This window comes from Leucopleurus acutus (assembly GCF_964270905.1).
Source record: "Leucopleurus acutus genome assembly, chromosome: 5".
Lineage (NCBI taxonomy): Eukaryota > Metazoa > Chordata > Mammalia > Artiodactyla > Delphinidae > Leucopleurus > Leucopleurus acutus.
In genome coordinates, this window is record NC_139147.1 from 129,483,953 (window position 1) to 129,500,290 (window position 16,338).

At 46.4% G+C, this 16,338-nt stretch overlaps 1 protein-coding gene across 1 annotated transcript in view; it reads right to left on the reverse strand.

Annotated features, from left to right (window-relative positions):
* TF (transferrin) overlaps window positions 1-14,613 on the reverse strand; it is a 31,291-nt gene extending 16,678 nt beyond the window's left edge. Inside the window, exons 1-9 of the mRNA XM_082839908.1 lie at window positions 14,483-14,613; window positions 12,354-12,526; window positions 6,347-6,455; window positions 5,392-5,568; window positions 4,503-4,650; window positions 3,649-3,704; window positions 2,944-3,122; window positions 2,038-2,215; window positions 674-828 (exon numbers count right to left, since the gene is read on the reverse strand). Of these exons, the coding sequence (XP_082696034.1) occupies window positions 674-828; window positions 2,038-2,215; window positions 2,944-3,122; window positions 3,649-3,704; window positions 4,503-4,650; window positions 5,392-5,568; window positions 6,347-6,455; window positions 12,354-12,526; window positions 14,483-14,525 (1,218 nt within the window). The 5' untranslated portion in view covers window positions 14,526-14,613. The remainder of the gene's footprint in view (window positions 1-673; window positions 829-2,037; window positions 2,216-2,943; window positions 3,123-3,648; window positions 3,705-4,502; window positions 4,651-5,391; window positions 5,569-6,346; window positions 6,456-12,353; window positions 12,527-14,482) is intronic.
* Window positions 14,614-16,338: the final 1,725 nt, after the last annotated feature.

Below are 16,338 nucleotides of genomic sequence, written 5' to 3' on the forward strand. Positions count from 1 at the left end.
AAAAAGAAATGAAAGTCCCCCATAAACTTGGTCCCCAGATATACCACTGTAAACAGAATAGTGTATATTCTCTCAAAAATAAACTAAAATATATTTTTAAAAATCATGTTTTCAAAGAATGACTTGTGACAAGGGAAAAGCTCCCTAGATAAGATTAGGTGAGAAAAGAGAGTAAATTGTATGAATGATATGAGCCCAGTTAACAGGATTTTCTCTGAGTTATAAGGTTACAATTAGTTTTTATGTATTTTCTTCTTTATATCCTCCAATTTTTCAACATTATCTAAAAGCAAATATGGAATGCTCTTGTGATCAACAAGGCTAAACTTCTACCCGCTTGCACAATAACACGATCCTGTCACACTTGTCTCACTTGCCATGACACACCGTGGGTTTCGGGCACACCCACACTCAGGTCCAGCCTCCCTAAGCAGACATGGCTCAGATTGCCCTCCACTGGGTGCTAACACTAGGAGGAAACAAGCCCTAAGGAGCCCTTCAGATCCAGAAGCCCAAAGGTCCTGAGGCTCCGGTGGGGCTGGTCTCCCACAGTGAGGGCAAGGTTCCTTGGAACCCGGCTTTTCGTGTCATTCCCAGGAACACTCACTCACCCTTGGGGACAGGTGGGCAACAGTGGCAGGGATGCTGCCCTACAGAGGCAGGAGTGACGTACCATTATCTTGGCGATGCATTCTTCAGTGCTGTCTGCCGATTCACACTCTATTTTCCCTTCACTGCTCACACTCCACATATCACACTTGGCCTTCTCCTGGTGGTGCACTGCACACCACTTCACCTTCTTGCATTCATCCTTTGAGGCGATCGGGCCTAGGACATAAGGAAGAGAACCAGAGATTAGAAGAGGCCCAGATGTTGCCTGCTGGTTATGCTACTGTCTTCATGAAAATGCTAGGATTTTTCAGCAATACACAAACAGATTCCATTCAAGGAATTAATCTCTTAGAAATCAAAGGTAATAACAGTCTCTTAGTTGGCTTCTTACCATTTAGATTTAACTTAAAATTGTTTCTTATAAGAAGTCAAGTTTCCTCCTGACCCCAAGGCACTCTATCACTTCAGGCTGGGTTTTTTTTTTTTTCCCCTCTTTGTTTAGAAATAGCACTTAACCATCTGAGCTGTTGTTATATATTTATTCATTATTTATTGTCTGTTCCCTGCAGGAGAACATAAGCTTGGCCAGGGCTAGGGTCATGCCTGTCTTGTTCTCCATGGCACCCTTAGTGCCTGCCTCATGGTCAGTACAATAAATGTTGGCTGAATAAATGGACACCAACCCAACTTTCAGACCCAGCTCAAGAGGCACTTCCTCAGGGAAGCCTTACCTCAATTCCGGGACCTGTCTTTCTTTGTTTTGCACTCTTCTAGAGCCATGATATTTTGTTCTGGGTTTTTGTTTTTGTTTTCCTTCTGCTGAGGAAATCTCTCATTTTTAATTGATCATTCAATGGAGTGACTATTCCTTCAACATTTGTCTTCCCCACTGGGCTGAAGGTTCCATGACAGCAGAATTTAATATATTTTTGACTCACCATTGTATGCCCAGCACGTTGCACAGTTTATAGATAAGTGGTCAATACATGTCTGTTGAATGAAGGTTCAAACACATCCCCAATGACCCAAGGAAATTCAGAAGCAGGATCGACCTGTCTAAAGCTCCAGCTTCACCATGGCACATGTTGACCATAGCATTGGCTTCAGATGTGCACATTTGTAGCAATTTCATTCTAGTTGACTTACTTCATGCCAGGCTAACTGGCTTCACAAAGTGGGTAGGGTAGCCTTGATTTATATAAGGGAAACAGTGCTGGTATCAATACAAATCATTTTAAGCATGAATTTCCTTTAATGCCCATTGGTGATGCCATTTAGCATTCATCTAACACTGGGCTGCACAGGCAGGGCAGACAAAGGATTGTTGGGACAGGTGTTCAATACCTGGAAAGACTCTATTGCTGGTGCACACCCTCACCAGTTTTCCAAGCTCTTAGAGCCACACGATCCTTCGCAAACACTTACGTGTATCTTCTCTTAGATTCCGGAGAGCGGTGACATACTCATATCCCAGGTAGAGCCAGGAGTCCATCTTAGGAGGAATCTTTAAAAACCCATTGGCAGAGTCCTTAAACAGCAGGTCCTTCCCATGAGGGGAGCTGAAGAGCTGGAAGCTTTCAGAGGTATCTCTGCCAAAATGTTCCTGTGTGTGGTAAAAACACAGATCTGAATGGCTACAGCAACAAGGGATGCTGCAAAATGGGACCGAAGAAAATTTTAAAACTCAGGAAACTAAATTAAAAAGTGAAATTTTCAAGATGACAGGAGAGAGAGCAGTCGGATCTGTTCTTTCCCACCCAGCACCTTCTCCATTCACAGCCCTCTTGGGCCATATAACAAACACCCAATTTCACTGAATGTGTTTCTGTGCCTGTCTCCCTGGCTGGATGACAGCTCACTGAGTGCAAGAAACACATCTCCTTCAGAGGCTGACACTGTGTGGCTGCCTTGATGGACAGATGGACAGATGGGAGGGCCGGATAAGAGAAAGTTGGCTCAGTTCTGGTGTTCTGCTGCTCTAGGGAAGGAAAGCTGGCTGTGTGTGCAGCTCCCTTGCAGTCAGGCTGAAGGACCTTGGAAGAGAGATCATTTCCTTTCCAATGGGAGAGATATGGAATAGAGCAAGAAGGAGCAGCTTCATGTCACTGGTCCAGAACGTAAGGGTCTGACAGATGATAATGCAGGACTAGGCTCTGTGCAAGTCCAAGAAGGCTTTGCTGGGTGCTTTCTTACAAGTGGATGGTGTGTGGCATGGTCCCCACTGTATCCTGAACACAGAAGGGCTTCTACAGTGGCAAGAAGGGAGTGCAGGAAAATGCCCCAAATCCAAGCAGGAACTGCTAAGCAGGAAAGAGGATGGGGATTCGATACCTGGGCCTGGTTAAGAAGCTCCCAGATCAAGTCCTCCTTGCCGCCCATGCTTCGTGCCACGACAGCGTGGGAAGGGACCCGGGCCAGGTGGCACCTCTCGTACTCGTCCACAGGCCCCCGGGTGTTGTCCCTGCAGAGCAGCTCATACTCGTCCCTGTCAGCCTCGTTAGGCAGGTTCTCTGGGGGAGGGAAGCCCACGTGAGCCGACGGCAGGCAGAGCGTGAGGTGTGGTGCCCCTTCCGCTCCCTTGCAAAACCCCACTGAATCATAAACTGTGTGAGCCGAGAAGCCTAGAGTAAACACTGAGCCAGAAGAAAACTGACTTGCTCAGGATCCCACAGCCAATTTACAGGTAAAGCTTCTGATGTCCCGTGCAGGGGTGACTGCCCACACCCCACAAGAGGTCTCATCTCAGCAGGCTGACTACAGGCCAAGGCCGGCCAGACCTCCTCCCAATCCTTTGCTATTGCAACACTGACCAGGAGGAAGGGTCCCAGTGTCTAGGAAGTTGAACGATAGGATGAAGCCCAGGAGTCCAGCCGGGGACCCCACAGACACACGCCTCTGCACAGGTAAACACCCCAGCAGTGAGAAAGGAGGAACACACTATGCTCATGTCTGACTACTGAGCATGTAGAAGAAGGCAGGAAGCAAAGGAAGGCCTTCTGCTTGAAGGGACCTGCAGATGCTTCTCCTGTCACCTACCAAATACCGTGGTGTGCTTGACAAAGGCCACTTCCCCAGCGTCCTCCATCAGACACCTGTGGGGAGGAGACATATTAGGAGGGTTCCTGCAGGGCTGGCCCTTCTCCTCAGGTTGAGGGTCTGACCACACTGTCCAGCCTTGGGGAAAGGGCAGGGCCTGGGGGAGGCCTCTACGAAGACCCACAGCTGAGGGGGCACCATGGGGCACTGATATCCAGGGTACCATGGAGATAGGGGGGTGAGCTCACAGGACCTGGAGGACCCTCACCATGTGCCCCAAAGCATCAAAAAGGCACTGAAGATGTTTCAATGAGAAAAGTGTTTTCAAACTTCTGGTGGAGGATAAAGGCATAGTGTCTCTTGAGGGAGGAAAGGTGCCCTTGGCTGGCTCTAAAACTTTAGAGTATAACCAAGGGAGGAGAGGGAGCAAGAAATCAGCCACATGAGCTGCCTGCACAGGGACAGTGAGAGGAGCCAGGAGAGAGGCCAGCGCCTTGAGCGGCCAGCGCTGCTGCAGTGGAGAGCAGAGGGCCCGCCACTGAAGAGCAGCATGGACACTAGGGCCGTGCCCGTCATTTCAGGCTCTGCCTAGTCCAGTGAGAGAACTCTGGGGAAACGGAAAGAGGAGCCCCAGGAGAGGGCTTCCTTGTCAATGTCACATGAAGAGAGTATGCACTGGCCCGGCCTGGCCTGGGGAGTCCCAGCTGTGTCACTAAGTCCCTGTGTCACTGAGGCGATTAGGCCCCCTGGTTGCCCCTTTGAAGACTGGGCTCTGCTGTGGGCCAGGGGAGATTTCCAGCCAAGGACATTGGACACTTAGGAGCCCGGATGGAGCAGAAGCCGGTCTCACTCACTTGAAGGCCCCTGAGTAGCCGAAGTACGGTTCATGGTTGGAGCAGGCGCACTTGTCCGTCCCTTTCCCTGCACACAGTTGGCACAGTTTGGGGAAGGCCGACTGATCCGCACAGGGGACGCAGCTGCCCGCGAAGAAACTGGCCGCTGCTGCTCAACACAGAGACACAGAAGCACAGGGCGTGAGCCAGCCTGGCCAGAGGCACTTACAGCTCCCAGCTTAGGCTCATGATGGGACAGAGAGACCCAGACAAAACCAGCACCCCCAGACCCAGTTTGCCTTTACAAGTGTTCACTCTTCAAGATTAAGGGTTTCCAAAAAGGGACGAGTTTAACCCCTTTCCTCCCTCTTCCCTCCCCAAGAACCAGGCTTGTGCCAGCCACCCTCCAAGACCAGGTCACCGTCAGCCCCCCTCCCTGCCTTGTCAGACTGGAACAGCTCAGAGACAGGTCTCCTCTGGGATCCATGCGTGAGAAATGGAGGACCCGCCTGGAGAGGTGTACGCCAAGTTCATGGCCAGCAGATGGCCACCAGGGAAAGCTCCAGCAGAATGGGAAAAGCATCAGCCACAGACAGGAAAGCACCCCAGGGAAGTGAACAGTGGGGCCCAGCAACCTTGGCCCTGACTGAAGCCCTCTGTTCCCTTCCCCCGACTCCTCAGGACAACCTCTGGTGGGGTGTCAGGAGCTCAGAGATAAAAGGACTTGTGACAGCCCCTAATGGCTGCTGGTGCAGCAGACCTGCCAGTTTAAAGCTGTTTAACCTCCCACCTCCACTCCCAGAGTCATCACATATCATCACCTGATCATGTTGAGTGACGCCAGTGTGGCCCATGTGGGCATCTGAGGAAGAGATGCCTGCTGAGGGCACTCACCCTCCTGCCTGCTTACCTCTCTGAAGAGATTCATGTGGCTCAGGCAAGTCCCAGTACAGTAAGCCCATGGGGATATTCCACCCAGCAGATCTGCCGAGGCCTGTGTGGCAGGACTTCTTGCCTTTGAGCTCTTTCAGACCGAACTCAGTGCCCTTCTTCACCACGGCCACAGCGTAATACTGAGTTTGCGGCTCTGCAAAGGGAGAGCGTGGATGAAAGACTCTCAAACTGGGCCCCAGGGAAGCACTGCTCATCACTACTGGGCTCCTGAGTAGGGAAGGGGAACCCCGAGGTAACGTTTATGTTGGGTTGGCTTCTAAAGAGGGAAGGATCAGAAAAACTTTCCTAGGCTTACATGGGAAAGGAAGGACCACAGAGGAGACATTTGTAACAACCCTCCAGGCAAACCCAGGAGCAAGAAGCCACATGCACACATGCCCCAATGCTATTGCCCACCCAGGCCTTGCAGGGAGTGTCTGCCTACAACTACCAAGCCAAGCTCCCCTGGAAACTGGAACTGTGGCAACAGAGGCCACAGTCCTGACTTTCTCTAAGTATTTCTGTCCCTCACACAGCCCCAGGGACAGTGGAGTTGCTCTCAGATGAGATGCAAAGCTGTCAGGGCTCCAAGTTCATGCTCCTGTGTGATCTCTCCCCTGCGTGTGGCACCTGTGGTTCTTGGAGAGCTGCTCTTTACACATTTAAACCCCAGTGGTGCAGCTCAGATTGCACACAGCCTGCCCAGGAGGTCAGTGTCCTGAGCACCAGTCCTCAACCAGCCCAAAGTTCCCAGAGGCCTTGGGTTGTGGCTGTGGTGGTTGATAGGGCCCCTCATTCCCCACTCACTGCCCCCTGGGGCAGGCTCTTCAGTAGCTAATCTCCATTACCTGCCTGAATGAGACAAGACTCAGCATCTACCGGGAGAGAACAAGGGCCACAAACACCTTCCTGGGTCCCCGGGGAGAACTTACTAGCTTTCGGGCCATAGTGCTCTGCCACTACAGGCTTCAGGTTGTAGGGCTTCAGGCCTGCCTCAAATACCAAACCACCATCCAACGTCACAGCATCTGCTTCATTATCCTGGAAGAGAACAGACCAGAGTCTGAGGAAGCCCTTACTTCTGAGCAAGGTCTATCTATAGTTGGGTGGTGCTCCTTGGATCTGGGGCCAGAAGAACACTCAGTTTGGCCAATAGCTAGCTGCACAACACCACAAGCTTCAGTTAACTCTACCTCCCTGGTGAGGGGATTTGGCCACCATATTCCTTAATTCCTGCAAAGAGAGAGAATGGATCGTTTTTCTGTTTTCCCTGGTGAGGAGTCCAGCTGCTAGCCCAGAAAACTATCGTGATTTTTCAAGACTGACCTAAATTACAGAGGCTTTACCAGCAGGCCTCTTGGGGGAAAGCTGCCCCCCAACACCAGACTGGGTGCACAGCCCATGCACCACAGGCTCTGAAGGGGCTGCAGTCAAGGACTCAGGTCCCTCTGCCTGGCCATGCTGTTACACATATTTACATTTCAAGTTCAGGTCCTTTCATTTGGTGACCTCTTTATTTTGGGCCTTTTGCTGAGATCTTCCTCAGATGCCTCTGTGGAGAATTCTCTATGGGGAAGGGGAGCCTTGAAGACATCCTTCTCCACTCTGATTCAGTACTCAGTACTTTTTCTTCCTGTCCTGGGTCCATATAACTGCAGGAGTCTTTTGTTCAGGGACGGGTGCTTTCTCTGGCTTTAACTTCTAGCCTATACTCTGAACTGAGTGTTAAATGCTAACTATTACTTCCATTATGGCTGATTGTTCATTTAATCAACTACACAGACACCATTGTCCAACTCAGCTCCATTTTACACATTAAAAAATAGAGGCCCAGAAACTTTAAGTCACCTCCCCAAGCCACATAGCTAGTAAGTCATGGAGCTGGGATTCGAATCCACGTAGTGTGGGTTTATTTCTCCCATTTACTGTTACTTGCTGGGTTTTTGGTTTTCATTTTTAGTTTTTGCTTCCACTAATTCTCATCTTTAAACCAGTAGTTCACTTGGTTCACTATAACCAATATTATAGATACCTTCCCACTAGGTCTAGAATTTATTTTCTCTTGAAGTGAGAAGCACCATCTTTTATATAGGCACTTCATAACATACTTTTATTGCTTTTTTTCTTGCTTCAAATATCTTTAATCAAAATGATTTTTCTTGAAGCCCTTGCTAGTACTCCATAAATAGTTCTTACTATTTATGGATTAAATTACAAGGCAGGGACTATAGCTCTATGATCTATGTCATGTTATAGATAAATAATAAGGTAATAGTATTTCTAAATGAAATAAAATAATAATGTAAACCAAACCATATATTTGTCTAGCTGAAACTTTTCTTTCAATAGTTGGAATTGTTTTTGTTATTTTATTGTAATTAAATAACAACATAAAATTTATCATTTAACCATTTTTAAGAGTACCTTTCAGTGCCATTAAATACATTCACAATGGTGAAGGACTCTTTTATTCCACAAATAGACTCCATATATGAAACAATCTTTATGGTTTTCTTGGTATCTCAAAAGGTAGGTGAAACCTCCAGAGACTGTCCCCACCCACCTCACACACCACAGAATAAAAATAAATGAGTAAACAAATAAGAGCTTATCCTAGAGCAGTGAGGTTGGGGCTTTTTTGGCCCAGACACCAGGATCCTGGGCAGGAATCACTGGGGCCTCAGGGGCTCAGGAACCAAGGAGCCAAGGCCTAACTCATGGAGTCCACAAGAGCAACAGGGATTCTGAAGGGAAACTGAACCAGCAGGGAGGGGCAGGATTAAAGTCAAGCATGACTTCCCAGGTGCAGATAAACAAACCCAAAAGAAGGTAAGCCACAATGCATGGGCATCAGCAGGAACAGCAGACTTGGGCTCTCAAGGGTTGTGGATGTTGGAATGGTCAGAAACAATGGAGAAGAGCTATATATGTGCTTTATGCACAAAGTGAAGGCTACAATCACAGAGATAAGCATAGAAAGGAAATTATCAGGAATAAAAAAGAAAAGCTGTTTAAACTGGTACTTCTAGAAGCAAAAAATATAGTTGTTGAAATTAAAAAAAAGTGAATGAATGGGCAACAAGTTGATTAGACGTGTTTAAATTGAGAATTAGGAAACTGGAGGCTATATCTGAAGAATTCATCCCAGATGCTGCCAAAAAAGAGGTGCAGAGACTGAAGCTATGAAAGAGGGATTAAAAGATATAGATGCTAGGTTAAGGAAGGCCTAACATGTTTTCTTGGAATCCTAGAATTAAAAAAAAAAAAAAAAAGGAACTAAAGAAAAGGCAGTATTTAAAGAGATAATGGCAGCAAATTTTCCAGAACTGGTGAAAAACATGATTCCACAGATCCAACATACTTTAAGCAAGATAAGTAACAAGATTTCTACAACTGGAAATATCATAGCGAATCTATGGAACATCACCAACCAAGGACATGAAATCTCAAAGTTTTCCAGAGAGATGATTGAGGGAATAATAGGATAATATCAGACTTCTCAACGACTACAGTGGAACTCAGGAGACAGTGGAATGGTATTTTTAAATAGTGTAAAAATATCAAACTAGAATTATACATTCAGCAAAATTACCATTCAAGAATAAGGGGGAGATTAAAGCATTTTCAGAGAAAACAAACAAGCAAGCAATGGAGAGAGTTTAACACCAAGATACTGACTCTAAAGTATCACCAAAAGAACACATTTCAAAAGGAAAACTTGTCCCAGAAGGATGGTCTGAAATATAAGAAGGGATAGTAGGGAGTTCCCTGGTGGTCTAGTGGTTGGGATTTAGTGTTTTCACTGCCACGGCCTGGATTCGATCCCTGGTTGGGGAACTGAGATCTCGCAAGCCATGTAGCTCAGCCAAAAATTTTTTTAAAACTTAAAAAAACTAAAAAGAGAAGGAATGGTAAACAGATGAAATGGCAAAAATGTAAACAAGTCCAAATTTCTCTCTCTGCCTCTCTCTCTCTCCGTCTCCTTCCCTCTTTCTGAACTTTTGGGTGCATACACAAACTTACACATGCACACACTCACACACACACACATATATAAATATATATTTATATAGTATTTTATGTATACTGCCAACAAATACATGAAGTATCTACATTCCAGGGTTAAAACAAGATAGACATAAAATATCAAATAGTAATATCTACACAGGGAAGAGCAAAGTCTGAGCTACTACATTCCAGAGTTCTTTTGCTGTTTCAGAAGGACATAACGGTCAAGATTATTTTACTATTAACATTTTGTTAAGCTAAAATTGTACAGTAAAAATTTAAGGGAAGTCATTAAAATATATACATTGTTTAAATTTACTTTCAGTAGGGGGAAAGGTGGAATAAAGGGAAAACAATCCAAATGAACACACATGTACGAACTCCATTTTTAAAAATCAGAAAAGGAAAAATCAGAAATCAGAGGGAAAGCAGGACTAAGAGAAATCAAAAAGTAAATGGCAGAAATAAGCACAAATTTATCAATAATAAAAATAATAATTTGGGCTTCCCAGGTGCCTCAGTGGTTAAGAATCCACCTGCCAATGCAGGGGACACGGGTTCGAGCCCTGGTCCGGGAAGATCCCACATGCTGCGGAGCAACTAAGCCCACGCGCCACAACTGCTGAGCCTGCACTCTAGAGCCCGCGAGCCACAACTACTGAGGCCACGTGCCACAACTACTGAAGCCCACGTGCCTAGAGCCTGTGCTCCTCAACAAGAGAAGCCACCTCAGTGAGAAGCCCATGCACCACAACGAAGAGTAGCCCCTGCTCGCCAAAACTAGAGAGAGCCTGTGCGCAGCAACGAAGACCCAACGAAGCCAACAAAGAAAATAAATAAATAAATTTATTTATTTATTAAAAAAAATAATTTATTAACGGTCTAAATTTACCACATAAAATAAATAAGATTGTCAGATTTCATTAATAAACAAAATCCAGCAATATACAAATTTCAAAAGACACACCTGAAAGATCAGCACACAGAAAGTTGAAAATAAAGGAATGGAAAGAGATATAGGAAGAGGATACTAACCAAAAGAAAGTTGATATAGTATGTATGCTAATATCAGAAAAATAGAGTTTAGTTAAGAAGTACTGCCAGAGATAGTGATTTTTTCATAATAATAAAGTATCAAATTCACCAAGAATGATATGGGTTATGCTCTCATACACTGCTGGTGAGAGTGGAAATTGGAATAACCACATTGGATTTGCTTAAAAACCAAATACATTTGGCATCGTCTTCAAAGTCAAATACTCACATATCCCATGGCACAGAAACTCTGCTCCTACATAGATATTAAAGAGAAACTAGTAATTCTTGTGTCCCAGGAGATTTGTATAAAAGTATTCCACAAACACTGATTAGAATAACAGAAAACTGGAAAAAATCCAAATGTCTTATGACCAGAAAAGAAAACATAAATTGTGGTATACTAACACAATGGACTTTTGTAGAGCTCTGAAAATGAATGAACAATAGCTATATTCAACAACATGTGTGAAAACTTAGCATAATATTGAGGAGGGAAAAGCAAGTATGAGAAGACAACACATAGCGATGGCATGTTTATAAAATATTTTAAGAAGCAAAACTGTACAATCATCCACACATACCTATATGTCTTAAATTAAAATAAAAGGCAAGAAAGTTTTAGGATTCTGTTTGCACTGGATGGGGAAACACACTAGTTGTAAGTAGGGCCAGTGGCTTACACTACCCCAAGTGGTGTTGTTCCCATAGAATCCAATGCTGCCACACAGTAGTAGCCCAAGAAATAAGCTATTGGCAGTGATGAAGTTTTGAGAACCTCTGGTGGGTTTGTGGATAATATTATTTTATATTATTAACATATTTAAAAACAAAGAGGGGTATGCATACACCAAAGCTGAAATTATGTCATAAATCAAGAGTTATAATTAATCCATGATAGTAACTGAGGTTCAATAAACACACACACACACACACACACACACACACACACACACACACACCCCAGACCAGTTGTTTATACCAAATCACTGATTCCTTGAGTTAATCATGCTCCATCTGGCTGAGTCTACCTCTCCCACCTCATTCCTCCTTCCAGTCTCCTGCTTGCTCTGCTCCAGTCACCCTACCTTCCCTACAGAAACTCAAACAAGCCCAGCTCTCCTCTGTCTCAGGCCCTTTGCACATGCTATGGTTCACTACCTGGTGTATTCTACCATAGCTTTTGGCAGGCTTACCCATGCTCATCCCTGGGGTCTCAGGTTCATTGCTCCCTCTCAGAGAGATTGTCCCTGACACCCAGGCCAAAGCAGGTTTCCTCTGAAAGTTCTGTTTCTTTCCCTCCATTGTACATGACACAATTTGAAATTTCACATCTACTTGTTTTCATGTCTTTCTTCTCTCCTGACTAGACTGTAAACTCCTCAAAAGTAAGGAGCATGTGTGTTTAAATTCACTACTGCAGCCCCATTGCCCAGCACAGGGTCTGACACACGTTCAAATGTGCAGGAACAATGTTAAAGGAGTGAAGAGTATTTTGGAAAACCTAGAAGACAAAAGGATCAGCTATCAACTGCAATCATGACTATGTATTCCTCTTCCCTGTGTGTACCATTCATCTACTTCTTGTGATGCATCAGGAACCTCCAAAATAGTGTTACATGGTCATTCTGATAGCATGTATTCTTGTTTTCTTCTCTGAGTTCAGAGAATTTGGTGGCTCAAAAGAGTCCCCTTTCAGAACATGTTAGATTTTGCTTTAAGACTCATTAAAGGTGACTGCTCGTATTTCCATTTCTAAAGTGATTTTACTAGCACTAGGGGCTGACTGCCCCACACAGCAGGCTCCTACCTGTGAGTACAGAATGATTCCAAAACAACAGGAGAAAGAGAAAGTATGGATTTTCTTCTGCTCTCCTTTAGGCAGCCACGACTTACCATGATGGCCTTGATGCAATCGATGTAGGAGGTCTTCTTCACACAGGAGACAAAAGGACCAGTATCAGCGAGGACTTTATTCATATTTTCACGGAAACTGGAGCACTTAGTGGCCTCATGACTTGAAACGGTGCACCACCTCACAGTTTTCTCTGAGACAGCCAGACACAGCCCTAGGGGAGAGAGGTCAGAGGTCCCTGTGCCACTGGGAGAGACAGCAGCACCCTCTGGAGGGTCGTGAAGTCTACTTCCCCTCCATCATGTCCACTCCCACTCCTATCCATGAACAACAAGGGACAGAGTTTCCACTGCGTTCTGAGTCTGGGGACGAGTGACAGGCACCCTAATGTCCTCTTAGTTTCCCACTGACCAGACTGTGATGGCCAGAGGTATGCCGACTTGACTATCAGCTCTCAATTGGAGACAATAAGCTTCTCCTCTGTGTTCTCTGAGCCTCCTTCATTCACCTCATGACCCGTGGCCTGCCATGGAATACAAGCTTCAGGATACACAGGGGATTTTCAGCTACGTCAAGGTGTTGGCTCAATGCTACAACTCTGGGAAGCCAGCAGGGAAGGAATTACATCATCCAGTAATTACTATCTTTTAGAGATGAGGGAACTGGGCTCAGAGAGTAATGCTTTACCCTAGGTTACCCAGCCTGTTAGTAGCTGAGACTGGCCTAGAAATCAGGTCTCCAGACTTTGGTCTCTGCCCAGGGAACAAAAGAAGATAACATTCTGAGTTGTTTTCCATGTGCTTGGCCAGTACATAGGGGTACATGATTGATGAGGCAATAAATTTGCCTGTGATGCTCATTTGTCATCCTCTGTTCCAAGAATAACTAGAAACTCCACATATTCAATGTTTCTCTCTGTTTCCAATGACCCCTCCCTCAATTTTACCATTAGGCTTTTTGGCTGCCACCATGAGAAGCTAAAGCCAGCCATGTCTGTGGCAATTAATCCATGGGGTTGCAGATGTGTTGTCCCCATGATATGAGCATTTGGCACTGTCCGCAAAGCCCTCTGTCATCTCCACTCTGTGGATCAACAGCACAGGGCTGGCTCAAGGAAGCGGATGAATATTCGCAATGCACAAAGCAAGAGAGGGGGAGGGAACAGTTCTCCAGGATGGAAAAAGAGGGGCCACAGGAAGCCTGTCCCCCAACCACCCTTTATTCCACCTCTGCCCATGGGATATCAAAGGAGGCAACAAGGAGTCAGTGGCAGACTCTCCCAAAAACCACTCCTCCAGGCCCTCCCCAAACTGCCCCTCCTGAGATCCCAAAGGCAGGAATTTGTCCTCAGTCATGCATTTACCTTCCACAGCCCTGTGAGATTCTCTGAGGTTAGGATTGGGGGCTGGGCAGGTAAGCAAAGGCAAGTAAGGTGGGTCGACTCTCAAGGGTTAACTTTTTCAGGAAAGACAAGTAACTAAACACAGAAGGCTCCAAAGGTATTATAGATGCACCACGACTGGCCAGCAAAAGTTAGAGGACAAAGGGGGCCTAACAGTGACAGGCTTCGAAGCACAGATGTGTGCAGCAAAGTCCACTCCACTAGTGCCTGGATCCACAGCCTCATTTACTCTCACGGGACCTTTCCAGGCCAGGCTGTACTACCCCCCTCACCGCTGGGGACGCAAAAAGTTTGGCTTCAAATCCCATGCTCCAAACCCTTCAACTGCCCTGCCTCATTAGTGGGGCATGGTCAGCACCAAGGGCACCCATGGGACATCAGACTATCAGTGGAGATGGGACCAGATCTGGGGAGGCCTTGAATGCCATCCTAAGCAGTTTGGACTTGATTGAGACCGCAGCAAAGGGATTTGATAAACCGTGATGGAAGTGCTCTAATTTATTGTGTTCCGCTACTACAAGGTTTTCTGGACACGAGGAGGAAGCAAGGAGGGGGTGAAAATGTGGCAGAGGCACAGGCAGGACCATAAGGTGCGCACAAGCGAAGAGCTGTCCCTGAGGCAGTGATGAAGCAGATGCAAGGGTGCAGCGGGGAGAAGCGAAGGAAAGGTCCGGGCTTCCAGCTCCAACGCGGAGCCCAGGGATGGTGTGGCGGGCTCCGGTATTCAGGGCCGGCGACTCTGCGGGCCTTCCCAGCGACCGCACTCACCCAGGACCGCGCAGGCTAGCAGAGCGCGGACGGCGAGCCTCATCCTCCCGGGTCTGCGAAGCGGAGTGCCGAGCACAGACGGACCGGCTTCTGGGCCACGTCCCTGCACCCCGCGCCCCTTTATCACCCGCGGGGCTGGCCAAGCACAATCTTTGACCCCCTTTGTTTGTGCAGCCCGCTTGCCCAATCGCCCCTCAGCCCTCCCCCTTCATTCCTCTCTCAGGCTGATCACCTCATTTCCTGACCTCTGGGACAGACCCGTGGGTGGAATCCAACACAAAAATGCTGACTGGAAGGGAATTAAAGAAAAATCACCCCGTTGTTAACGCGCGCTTGCTCTGTGCCAGGAGCAGGGTTGCAGCGGAAAGAGGCGGGGGTGGCTCTGCTTCTGAATCCCAGGGTGCCACAGCTGGTCCTGAACCAACCTATGTGCTCATTCTACAGATGGAAGAAGGAAGGGACTGCCCCAAACGCACACCAGAACAGGAGAATGACAGGCAGAGACCTTCCTGGGAGAGGGTGTGAGAGAAGAATAAGGCTGACCACAAGTCAAAGACAACAGGCTCAACCTCTTTCACTTGTTCTCAGGTGTATCCAGAAATCCTACTCCTTCCTGGACCCTTAAAGGCCCACGGAGGAGCTGTCCCTCCCCATGTGTCCTCCTGAGCACAGGATCCTGGACTGGTAAACTTCCTTCCCTTCATGCAGCCTGCTGGACACCTAGGCTAGGGACACAGTCACAGGAGAGACAATGTCTCTCCTACAAGAAGCTGCCCTGGAATGTGATCAAGACTCTGTGACACTCAGGACAAGTGACACATGAACACAAAGAAAGGAACCCAGGAGAGGATGTGGCCTGATCTCATTGCCCTGGGTCATCTCTGGCTCCCTCCAGAAAAGTGGTCTCCAAACCATTTTGATTGCCCATCCTTATCCGGAAAAATAGTGAGGCTGTACATTGTGTGTGTGTGTATATATATATATATATATACACTTTTTAAACTAATATTGTGTATATTTCAATCATGAAAGGAATAGAAAATTTGTAAACAATGAGACAAAGATGAAACGCTCATTTTAAAATGTCTCTCTCTATACTCTGCCTTATACACAATGAAAAATATCTCAAGGCAAAATATACACTTAAGGAAGGGGCAAAGTTCCTGATAGTAGATGTAAGTCCATATTCCAGAGAGTCAAGATAATTTCAGGGTTTTCTTAAGTTACTTATCCAACCCAATCAGATTAGCATTGTTTTTGGTTTTATTTACACTAATTTACACCAGACTTAGAAGATATCTCAGTAGTGCCATTTTATTTTAGTTCACCTGTGTTTGTGATATCGGAATCATCTTCTAGGTCTAGTTTCTTTGCAGGAATCTTTCTAAGGCACTCATGCATTTTGTGAGATCTGATGAGTTAAATCACGTTACTTAATCTGTACATCCATTTTACTGGGCATATGCAAACCACAAAATGTGAAACCACAAAAGCCAAAAGTAAAGGACAGTTCAGGGAGTCACAGCCTTCCAGCATCCCCTTCCCCACCCATCTTCCCTCAGGAACCTCAAAGGCCCTCCATGACATGCGTCTGCCTGTCTTGCAGACCAGGTGGGAGGCAGTGCCAATCCTCATATGAAACAAGAGTGAGTGTTAACTTATTCATCTTTTGCATGAGGAGTAAATATAATCGGAAGCTAGCATAAACTCCCCACACCCCAATAGATTGTCTCATGTACAGGGGGCTACACACGCCCCATTTCAGAGAGCGCTACTTTAGCAGGGACTTTCTGTTTACGGGGGGACATAAGACAAGCCTGACCCTCCAAATCCCTGCCTCATCGTGAAGAAGAGTG